The 12,816-nt window shown below is 30.3% G+C and overlaps 1 protein-coding gene across 1 annotated transcript; it reads right to left on the reverse strand.

The window, feature by feature from the left end:
• Window positions 1-6,435: 6,435 nt before the first annotated feature.
• On the reverse strand, window positions 6,436-7,650 carry LOC110817924 (basic helix-loop-helix (bHLH) DNA-binding superfamily protein). Its single transcript, XM_022046645.2, has 3 exons — window positions 7,351-7,650; window positions 6,924-7,256; window positions 6,436-6,731 (listed from the first exon to the last, which is right to left on the reverse strand). Exons 1-3 carry the CDS (start codon window positions 7,471-7,473, stop codon window positions 6,633-6,635), a joined length of 555 nt encoding a protein of 184 aa, XP_021902337.1. The 5' UTR covers window positions 7,474-7,650; the 3' UTR covers window positions 6,436-6,632.
• Between the last annotated feature and the right edge of the window lie 5,166 nt (window positions 7,651-12,816).

Raw genomic sequence — 12,816 nt, forward strand, 5'->3', positions numbered from 1 at the left:
AACTTTTTGCGGGGTATTAAATTATATGGGTTGGGCTTGTGAATATGGGCTTTAGCGTTAAAGGCCTTTTTATAAACTTAGGTTTTGCATAATTTACTCTTTTTTAGCTTTATATCTATGTGTTGTTAGCCACTAATAATAATAATAATAGAGTAATAAGTAATGAATATAAGCACATAAATATGTGCATGCCTAAGAAAATCAAACTATTATTATAGTTTAAAACCTTAGAGAACATAAATTACATGACCACTCAAATACCTTCATATCACAACAACTCAAAACCTTGAAACGAAATTTGAATAAACCACGTCGTGCATGTATGAAGCAAGAAGTTCTTAACAAGAAAATTTTCGAACTTTCAAATTTCGTCCTTAAACTAGTTTGATACTCTTTACTTATGTAATCATTGAACATCGTAGTAGAAATTCAATTCAAAGTCTCATCTCTTAAATTACCCGACAATAAAACTATAAATTGACATGTTTTTCCAAAAAAAATTAAAGAATCAGTTGATCTAATAAAATTTTTTCTTAGTTCAACTTAATAGGTCTTTATCTCCTCAAACCCAAAGTATATATCCTTCTTCTCCTTCTCTCCTTTTCCCTCTCATTCTCCATATTCTTTCTCGCTCATCCACAAGTATATACACCATATGTAACACTCACCTCAACTTTTTTTTTTCATTTTTTATTAATGAATATAATTATTTATTTATTTAATTTAATTTATTATATTTTATTTTATTTTATTTTAATAGAAAATATAAAAATCTATTAAAAATTAAATTAAAAATAATTTTTAAAAAAATATGTGAAAATTTAGGTTATGAATGTATTTTTGAAAAAACAATCAGAAACCGGGGGGTTAAAACGTAATTTAAAAAAATTACGCCACGTTAGACGCCCCGACCAACCAGAACGCGCCAAGTGACAAAGGCGCTGACGCAGGAGGCCACGCGGGGGGGCCATGTGGGCGATCCGCGTGCGCGTGATCGAACGGCTGAGGTTCGTTCCCACGCGCACGGACAGCCCAAAGTGAATTGCGCACAGATGGCCTAGATTGGATCTCGATGAATGGCCCAGATTCATTTCTTATTTAATCGCGATCGGACGATTCATATCAAAAGCGATGGACGGCCCAGATCAAAAGTAAATGGGTATAAATAACCTCATCCACACCCAAACCCTAACCTTAGCTGTGAGAACCCATCGCCGAAGAAGACAACCCAGCCGCCGGGGAGCCGACCGCCACCACCCGCCGCCACAACGGAACCCTTTCTGACCACCAAAAAAGGTAAAAAAAATTTCTTTTATACAAAATTTAATTTTAAACCCACCCATGGCAAAATCAGAGTGAAAGAACAGCCCAATTAGCCAAAAAACACCGCCGAAGCCCGGCATCGCCGCCGCGAAAAATTTCACAAACCGCATCTAATGAGGCCCTTCCTGATTCCCGTTTCGTGTAATTTTTCCACCGTTGTGATCACTGTTTTTCTCTCCACAGGTTGACCGAAGTGAAACACCCAACCGCAACATGAGCCAGAGGAGCCGTTACACTGGAGAGTCCCCCGCTGGCGAGTTTCGGTTTTTCGTATGTTTTCGGCCCATCGAGGCCCTTTAGCATGTGTGCTCACAGGAATCGATGTAAAATCGATCAAACTCGGCCGAAAACAGCCGACCCAAGGCGGACTGCTGCTGCAGCTGTGGCGCCGTCGCTGGAGCACAACAAAGCCACCATGCCTGATTTTCGAAATTGGCCGAGTAGACCCTAGAACTGATTTTTTGGTTATATTTGGAACATTTGTAGGTACCATAAGTGTGTTTCAGTTCTCGAAGAAAAAATCAGAGAATTCAGGAACCGCCCGCAGGCGCAATAAGTCATTTAGCTTTTCGGTGTCAAATTAATTAAGGATCCCTCACCTTATTTTCTATCATAGATTTAAAGTTTGAATAAATAATAATACAGTTTTTTGTACAAATTAAATAGATGAGCATAATTAATTACAGATTGCTAATAAAGACCGAATTGGACATTGTTCTCTGTTGATTTCTGTTGATTTATTTTACAGTCTAAAAGCATGATGGTATCTGTTTTGTATATTTTATGGTTTAAATGCATATATTACTGTTTTACTCAACCACTGTTTGATTTTGGGATTTAAGATATGATTGCATTATCAGATGCATGTTCATTTATTTATATAATTATGTTTGATTTGGTAACGGAGACTAAGGAAAAATAGGAAAGGGGTGTGATCAAATAAACAGATACGATGATAGTCTCACTAGATATCTTAGGAGATGGTGGACGGACCGGATTCATAGGGAACCCTATCGTGAATGTTGTCTCATACCGGACGGGGTATGGAGACTTGATAATTTGGTGCTCATACCCGATGGAGACGGCTTGCTTCACCCTCATACCGGATGGGGTATTGAGGTTTAATATCTTAGCACTCATACCAGACGGGGTATGGGGAGGACTCTGTAATTAAGATTGTTAAGGAAAAGGGTTCACGTGTAGCGGGGACACCCCTATGGATCCCCATGGATACTAGTAGGCTGGTGAAACGAGAAACGGTTATGATTTAGTTTATTGTTAATGAATATAAATTTATGATATATTCTATGTTGTTAATCGTGCATGAAGCTATGATCTATATGATATTATTGCTTCTATAGTTTATTTCCACAGTGGTAAGTGAAGGGCAAATGATTTTATGATTGGTAAACGAATTTGTTAAATTTAGTGCTCCATTAGTTGTTTTGATTTTCTACCAACATTTGCTTCTGTGCCGCTGATATAGTGTGATATCCTTACTTGGCTAGTATAGCTCATCCTTTATTTAACCATTTCAGATCAAGAGGATCTGGTTTCTTAATCTGGTTCCAGAACCCGATCCGCAAGAAGATTGCGAGTAGATGCTAGATACTTTATATTTTCCTCTACTTTTCTCATTTATCGTGTTTCTTTCAGAGAATTCATTCTTTAATATTTGTTTAGTACTTTTAAGTTATTGTGTAAGGGATATAAACTTTAACCTTTTATTTCGTTTCCGTACTTAAATTATTATATATTTTCTTTTGAATTTTCAGGGTCGTTACATTATATCATTCTTTCCTCATATGCTCATTAATCACTTGAAAAAAAATAAATAAATAAACAAGACCAAAGTTAATAAAAAAAACATCTCATCTTCTTTCATTTTGAGTGATTACGAGAAGACAATTTTTTTACAATTAAAATCTTAAAACAAAGTTTTTAGCATGATTTTATAATAATAATCGAAGAGTGTAAGGAGAAATTAGCCAACACAAGCATAATACTCAAAAAGATATACATACATTAGACATTTAATTGACTCCTATTTTCAAAGGGCAATCTCCCATACCCCATAAGTGTTACTTATTATAAGTTGATTACTCAAAAATATTAATAATAATACATCTAAATTTCTCTTTTACTAAACGACCCACCAGTAAAAAAAAAAAAAAATCTCTCACTAATAATTATTTTTTATATATTAAATTCTCATAGATCCCATAACGAAATTGACCTTCTTGAAGAATATTGGTACTGACTACTTAAAAATTGGATAGATATATATATATATATATATTTACATGAAATTGGAACACTATATTATAAATTTAGTGAAATCTAAACTTTCAATCTTCCTTAATTAAAGTAGGTATAGAATTTTTAAATAAATATCAACAAGATACTTAAAACAACAATTAAATTTTTCTAAGCATCATATCTATATTTTTTATAATTATTTAGTAATTAATTTAAAACTATTATAGTAATAGACCCAGTCACATGATATAATTTTAGAATAAAAATCCAATAAAGTTGGGAAGAGATATTTTGAGGGCCTACTGTTTATGTAAAGCATGTCTGCATACATACATACATACATAAACCTTATCCTTTCTTGAAAATTTTATGAACTTTTAAAATATTAATAATTAATTTTATTATTTAGTAATTAATAATACTAAATAATTAGTTTTATGGGCATTATAAATATTAATAATTAATTTTTATTTAGTAATTTAATAATTTAAACTACTTGAAATTTATCCAACAACATAGCTTTAGGAGTGTGAAACACAACCTTTCAAGCTAAAGTTAATTCTCCTACTTTTTTTTTTTTTTTGAACCTTTAATTTAGAATTGAATTTCAATTATTATTGAAAATTTAATAATTACTACAATTTAGAATACAATATTTTTTTATTTATTTGAAATAATTTTTTCATTTTTAATAAAAAATTAAAATAGTAAAATTATATTTTAAAATTTTAAAAGTAATTTTAAATTATTATTTTAGACATCATATCAATTCAATAGTAACTATTAAATTATTAAAATCATAATAAAAAATAGGTAAAATAGTGAATTTTTTTATATAGCCAAACACACTATGATTACATACCTAACAATTATAAGATATTATACCTCCAAAAAGTTGGAGACATCATTAGCTATTTTTGGAAAAACTATATATTTTTTTTATAATTAATTTAGAAATTTGTAGTTACTTAAACTATTGAACAATATAAAATTAGTTATAAAATAATAAAAATTTGAACTTTAATGAAATTAAGACAATATATTTAAAAAATTTATTACTTTTTTTTCTCAAATAAACAGGTGCATAATCTTTCTCATTCTATTCGATTACTTATTTAACTATTTATTTTAAATAAATAGCCTATGATGTTTTATATTGTGTCTAATTGAGTGGTCAAAACTTATATATATACTTATATATACACACATACGCACATATATATATTTGTATATGTATACTACTCAAATGAAATCTAATTTATAATTCTTAGTTTTTAGCTAAACGTGTGTGATTGATTTAATATGAATATTCAACTAGATATATATAACAAAAGAGATAGAGCAAGAGAAAGTGAGAGAGAATGAAAGATAAGGGAGAAAGGGATTGAGAGAAAGGAGAGAACATGTAGGAAGGATGAAAATCGATCACTTACAAAGAAGCAAAGAAGGAATATGGGCAATCAAGAAATCCAAACAAGAGTAAGACTACAAATTACATACATGAATACAAATGAGTTTAGATCAAGTTTCACGCTAGCAGAGAAAATAAGAGATTTTTATTTTAGAAAATAAAAAAATGGATCAAGTCTCATATATGTTTTATTAGATACAATTTTATATTTAAAGCTTTCTGAGCAACTAAGTGGTTAAATGCTTACATATTAATTGAAAATAAATTACTGGTAGAATGATAGACTTTAGGTAATGTAAGAAATGAAAGAATAATTTTAGTAGCAAATAGAAAAGGAAAAAAGAGAATTAAAAAGAGTTAGAAGAGAATTGACAACAAATATAATATTCTAAAATTGTCCAATATCTCTATTTATGCACGATAAGGGTATTAAGTATATGCATTGGCCATATCCTATAAAAGGGGGTTGTGACAATTATTCTTTTGCTCAAGTAAGAACAAACAGTCATCAATAAAGGATGGTCGGATCAGAAACTAGAAAGTTTGATATAATAGAAGAGTAAGGTTCTTCTACTTTTTGATTTTAAGTACTCGGAATAGAGTAAAAAGTGGGTGAGGTGTAGTCTTGTAATACATTCGAAACTTATTGAACTGATAAATAATGTTTAAAACATTTAAGCAGTACAAAAACTTTAGGAATGTGAAATCAGATCATTAAGGAAAATAATTTCTCTATTAGTATTTGATTTTGTTGAGGTAATGAATCTTAACTCGACTATTATTAGGAAACCTTTAGCTATTATTGAGAAATTTTAACTTAATAAAATTGTTTGATGGAAATGATTTTAATACGAAAAATTAGAGAATATTAGACTATTTAATGGTTTATCTAAGTAGAATTGATAAAATGTTGGGTATTTTTGCTATATTGTTGTAAATCACATGTTAAAAGGTCTACTCCAATCCATATTTGTTGATTGTTCACTTCTTTTAAGCTTGATTTATGATGATTGAGACCTAAACCTTTTATGATTTTCAACCATTGGCTCAAAGAATCAAGTACTAAGGAAATGGTGGTTGAGAGTTGAAAGAGGTGGATCTAGCTTTCAAACTCGAGTCATGTTAAATAGGCTGAAGAACTTGAGATTAGATATAAAGAAATGGGAAAAGGAAAATCGATTTCATTTGTCTAAAAACATCTTAGAACAAGAAATTTTGATTGAAATATTATTTGTGAAGCAAAGAACTTCACCTTTATCAGTAGATGAAGAAGCTTGAAAGAAAAATTGATTGGATAATATTTGGAGTCTTACAAGGAAGCTTGAATGAAGCTAAAAACAAAAATTTGAGGATTAAATGATTGTTAGAAGGAGATATAAAAGCACAGTTCTTTTACATATAAAGTTCTCATTACTAGCTAGCTGGTTAATATTGCATGAGGGGAAGAGATTACTTATCTAATTAATTTATAAACATGGAAAGTGAATCCTAAGAGAAAACATACATGCAAACAGATCAAGGAAATAACTAGTGATCACAATCCACACTTATATATATATATATATATATATCCATCCAAACCAAGAAGCACTCATGTTCTTAAACATACACACACACACACACTAGCTGTTCTTCATGATCAAAATGCACCATGGTCAGCATCATGAACAAACTTCTTTAGTCTCTCAGAAATCCTAGCAGCTTTATGATGACCATGACCCAGTTCCGACTGATCAACCTATATAATAATGTAATTAAAAACATCCAACATTTTAAGTTTTCATCATATATTTACAGAAAGAAATTAAATCCTCCATGATCAAATTTAATCACACCATTCCTTGCCAAAACAAAATAAAATGCTCATTAATATTTCATACAATTCCTATGTATATGTGTGTGCGTGTGTATGCATATATTACTGAATTACCTGGGCATGAATCGTGTGGAGGACAGTGTTATCATCAACAACAGAGAAACTGGCATTGACGATCTCAGCACCCTCTTCATGAATCAATCTAAGGATTTCATTAAACATGGATTGAGAATCCAATCCTGTTACCAGAACCACTTGCAAGATCGAACCAGTCACATGAACATCAATTCTATTACTTCCGTTACCACTGCTACTCCCAGCGGATCCCAATCTCTCCATTCCCACCATTAATCTATCTTTCTTCTCCTTCATTCTCTCCACATTTACCTGCAACTTCTTTATGTAGCTTGTCGCCTCTTGGAGTTGATCTGGCAGCGAAGTTCGGTCCTTCAAAGACAAATTAAATTGATGTCAAAACACGAGAAGAAGATATGGAGAAGTTATAATGGAAGATAAAAAAGAGATGGAGAAAGAATTAAACCCTAGAGGTTTCTTGAGGAAGTAAAGAGTTGAGTTTGGAGTAAAGGACTTTCATTTGATTTCTCCTGTTTCTCTCTATAGTTTTTCTGTCAGTTCTTGAAGAACTACTAGGATTGCTCTCCATCAATTTACAGATACATCAAAAATATAAAATATTCTGCTCTTTTGATACAAAATCAACATATAAATATATATATATATATATATATTTTCTTTTTCCTCTCAACTTTTTTTTTTCTTCCCCTTAATCAACTGAGAAGTAGGGAAGCCTAAAGCAGAAAAAGAGAAAAGAAAAAAAAAGGAAACATGTGATTCTGCTGAGAAAAGTATGATTTCATGAAAGACTGGTGGGGTTGAAGCCTGGACTATCTTTGACCCCTTAATTTTTACTGGAGAAAAATTACACTTAAAAATGGGGAAACTAAAAAATCAAAATCAATGAGGAACTGTAGAAATTTCGGCACATATAATGTAGAAATCAATTATGACATTAATTCAACTATTTATCACCTTGTGTTTCCATGATATTTTGTAGTTTCTGGAATTTTTTCGTGTGAAACCTTTTTGTTTTCCCACAAATTTGTGTGAAACCTTTGACCTGAGGAACCCCACTGCAACATTCAACAACAAAACCAAATTACATTGTGTGTATATATATATATATATATATATATATCTGTATTCTTGTATCTGCATGTAATTCTATAACGTGCACCAATTAAAATATATATCTTTCTAATATTTTGTATTTTAAACTTTTAACATAAAGTCTTTTTATGTTAGCAATGGAGAAGCAAACGAAATAAAGAAAGAGTAATATAAATATATATGTATATATATGTAAAGCAAAGCAAAGGAAATAAAGAAAGAGTAATATATATATATATATGTGTACACATGTAAAGCAACCTCTTGCTATATCTCTCTTTTATACCGCATCTCAGTTCCTGAAACCAGTTTTGAGTGGACGAGAATTGCTGCCTTAAAGTGAGATTAGGATATGGAGGCTCTTCCCTATTAAAGTTGTGTCCTCTACATATTTATATAGAGTACTATTATATATATATGCAGATAGAGACACATGCACACTGCATATATATATATATAAATATTTCATTGTTGCAATGGGCAGAGAGGGGGACCATATAAATATTAGTGTACTGATTTCCATGAAAATTAAAATTTTGTACTTATGATCAATTAGATTTAAGATATATATATATTATTTTTCTTCTGGGTATTCTTTATAATGTAGATGCATGCAAACATATTATATATATATATATATATGTATATATACGATTACAATATATGGAGGGAGCTATATTTGCACCAAGGACCTAATATTTTGTTTTGTCCAGTCATACTTAATTTACTATTTTCAATTGCATTTAATTAATCTAACTTATTCTAATATTATTTGATTATATTTCTTAACCTATATTTTATCAAATCAGAAATTAAATCATACCTAATTTGTTCCTAAAATTATAGTTTTTTTCAAATGATATTGCTAATTAATTAATATTGGTTGTTAATTAATTAAAATTAGTAAAGTAATTAACTTTTAAGATTCTTCAAGCATTGCCATTTTATCAACCTTATTTTTGTCTTCTTTCTTCCAAAAGTCATGACTTCAAATTTTTTATAGTGAATTGGTCCTTATCAATCTTTACCAAATAAACCCATAGAATATTTAAATATTTTTTAATTAAAAAATTTTAAATACTAAAAAAATTAAAATATAATTTAAAATAATATTTCAGCATAATATTCAATAAAAAAATATATAATAAATTATAAATATATAACATTAAATATTTATTTCTTTCCATTTAAAGAAACCAACTTTACCGGAGGCTCACCAGCAGCAGCAGCACCAGCACCCACTTAAAGTGTCTTTCGGTCAATGCATGAAATATTATTTACTTTTTATTTTTTAAAATTAATATATATTTTATATATGTTTTTATTTATAAGAGCATGTAAGTTGTATTGTTTTAGAATAATTAATTAGAAATTCAAAACAAGTTTTGTAAAAGACAGTAAAATAATGTTTCCAAATTTTAAAATCTATTGTTATTTTTATGATGCAAATGTTATATAAAAATTAATATTCTAATTAAGTATAATTATCTATAATATGAGTTTTTATCATTTTAAAATTATCGTATTTGTAATACCTGAATCTGAAATTTTATCCGGGATTAATTTTAAATTTTAAAATGAATAAATTTCGTTGAACGTGAAATTAGATTTGGTTGACAATGAAACTGAAAATAATTTTGAGAAAAATATGTGAAAATTTGGGTTCAGATGGTATTTTTAAAATAAAAATCAAAAATTAGGGGTCAAAAGGTAATTAAAAAAATATTGTGCCGTGTAGGACCGTCCAGTCAGCAGTCTCGATGAACCGAAGTGCGCTGCGTGGCAAGGCACGCTGACTCGATGCCACGTGAGAGGTCACGCTGGTAATCCACGTGCTTGCGATTAGACGATTCAGAAGTGTTCCCACGCGCGTGGACAATCCGGATCCGTTACCTCCTCATGGGCGATAAGACGGTCGTGATTAAACGCAATGAACGGTTTAGATTCATTTCCTCTTTAAACGCGATCGGATGGTCGAGATCAAATTGCAATGAACGGTTCAGATTCATTTATTCTTAAAACATTATCGGATAATCGAGATCAAACGCGATGAACGGTCCAGATTAAAACGAGACGTGGATAAATATCTCGCATAATACCGAACTCAAACCCTAGCCGCCAGCCTCCCACTAGAGAAGAAGAACCAGTCGCCGGAGAAGTGAGCTGCCCGCCGCCGCGCTGGAGCCACCTCCGACCGCCAAAAAATGTAAAAATTCTCCTATCCGCTCGGAATTTGATTCTGAGCACCCTTATGACTAAATTAAAGAAAAAAGAATGGCAGATGAGACAGAAACTGCGGGCGAAGCCCCGCGGCACCATCGCGGGCAAAACTCGAGACCGCCTCCAATGAGCCCCTTCCCGTTTTCCATTTCATGCGATTTTTTCACCATTGTGCTCATTGTTCTGTTTTGTATAAGTTGACCAAAATTGGCGGAGCCACCACACCGAAAAATTTCGCTGCCAATAGGTTTTCATTTTTTAATTTTTTTTCGGCCAATTGAAACCCCCTAACGTATTTTCTCGCATGAATGGGTACAAAACTGGCCAAAACTAGTCAAGCCGAGCTAAATCACCGCCCGTCATCACTTGAGCACGGCGATGCCGCCGTGCTAGAATTTCAAAATTGACCAAAAAATATTTTTAACGCCGATTTTGGATTTTTTAGAGTATTTTTAGGTACGTGAAGTGTATTTTAATCTTTGCAAAAAAATTCAAGAAACCCGGAGACCACCAGTAGGCGTAGTAGAAAGTTTAGTACTTCAGACACCGATTCGGGTAAGAATCTCCTACCTTATTCTATGTTATGGAATTGAAACTTAATAATCGGTAATATGATATTTTGTGTAATTTAGAAAACTTTGAGAATAATTACAGATTACCAATGGAGTCGAAAACCGGTTAGTCATTTATTTGTTGTTCTGTTTAACTGATTGTTGAATTTACAATTTTATATTACTTGTCTTGCGTGATTTATGATTGATTTGTGAAATTGGTAACTAATATGCAAACGAAAAATTGTTTGGTAATGTGAATTAATGAATGGTAGCCTTACTGGATATCTTGGGAGATGGTGGACGGACCAGGTATATAGTGAACTCTACCGTGAACGTTGTCTCATACCGACTGGGGTATCGAGGAATGATATTTTTAGTGCTTATACCGAACGAGATATAGGGACGGTCCAATTTACCCTCATACCGGACGGGGTATTGAGGGATGATATTTTTAACGCTCATACTAGACAGAGTATGAGGACGGTCGGTTTGTTGATAATGTTGAATATGAGTTCACGCGTAGTGGGACATTCCTATAGGCTTCCAGGAACACCAGTAGGCAAATAAAAAAGAAAAATTATTATTCTTGCTCAATTGAAGATGAGGTTTGAATGTTATTTGAGTTATTGTTTCTATAAGTCAATTTTGAAAAATTCGCAACGGTAAATATATGCAATAAATATTTTTCCTTATGATAAATAAATTTACTTAAATCAAAAGCTCCATTGATTGTTTTTATAATTTTCACCAATCTTTAATTTCTATATCAGTGAGTAGTATGATATTCTTACTGGATTAGTGTAGCTCACCATTTCATTAACTATTTCATATTAAGATGATCAAGACTGAAATTTCGATCAACAAGAGAGTTGTGAATAGTTCACCACTCAGACTCCCTTTAAAAATTAGTGAAAGTCGTTCTAAAATACTTAGTTATTAATTTTCGTAATTTTTTTAAAATAGATATTCTTCTATTCCTATTGGGTATTTTAAATTATTTTGTGAGAAATATAAACCCTAAATTATATTAATTCGCTTCCGTATTTAATTCATAACTTTATTTTCTTTTAAATTTCGAGTTTTTACAATATTCTTTAAAAGTACATAATTTTTTTTATAAATTTCGCAAATAGAATTAATTTACACTAAATATACCCTAAACATTATATATATATATATATATATATTCGCTCAAGACATTATTATTTATGTATTAAATTATATACACGTGAATAAAATAATCGGTAACAATTAAGTTATGCTAAAAACTATTTTACAATTTCTTCACCTACTTTTAGCACCTTTATTTAGAGGACTATATAATAAAAATAATTTTTAAATAAAAATATGTATAAAATACAGTTCAACCTAAATATATAATTTTTTATGAAAAAAAAAACGTATTAATTATTTAATTAGAAATAGTTTATGTTTTGGGACTTCTTAATTTCAACTTGCAATTTTATAAGATTTCATAAACATATTAAAGTTTTTCTTTAACAATTTAATTAATAGTATTAAATTTTCTAATAATAGTATATTATATTTACAAACATAAACAAATGACGTGTGACATTTTAAACTAAAATAATATTAAAATAAAAATATTTATTTTATATTTACTATAGTATTCTATTCACGTAACATGTCATTTGGGAGTGAAATTAATGGTAATAATTAGGTAATTAAGCAAAACACTTAAAACTACATATTTAAAATAAATAAAAGAATTATAATAAGTAGAACCAATATTTTCTACTTAAATTTACCGTTTTAATCAAATCCAAATAATTAACCTTTAAATTAAATATATATATATCTTTTTATATAGTAATTATAAAATTTATATACATATAAAATATATAACAAAATTCCACTGGTAAAATTATATCCCCAATTATTATTGAAACTGTTGCTAAGCGAAAGGTGATCATCCTACACACCCCTAATTTGACACCCAGACAAAGCAGAAATAATGTTAGGGGCACAAATTGAAAAGTCAAAGTTGGCATCCCTGACAATGATACCCCACAAGTCATACATTG

Source organism: Carica papaya, chromosome 7 (genome assembly GCF_054855325.1).
Source record: "Carica papaya isolate Zhongbai chromosome 7, ASM5485532v1, whole genome shotgun sequence".
In the NCBI taxonomy this organism is placed as follows: Eukaryota; Viridiplantae; Streptophyta; class Magnoliopsida; order Brassicales; family Caricaceae; genus Carica; species Carica papaya.

Bases quoted from the DNA above. Each gene is read 5' to 3' on its own strand.
- LOC110817924 (XM_022046645.2), bottom strand. From the start codon at position 7,473: ATGGAGAGCAATCCTAGTAGTTCTTCAAGAACTGACAGAAAAACTATA. The intron at 7,257-7,350 runs GTTTAATTCTTT...TTGTCTTTGAAG, and splicing joins TTCCTCAAGAAACCTCTAGG to GACCGAACTTCGCTGCCAGA. The intron at 6,732-6,923 runs GTAATTCAGTAA...ATTATTATATAG, and splicing joins TCCACACGATTCATGCCCAG to GTTGATCAGTCGGAACTGGG.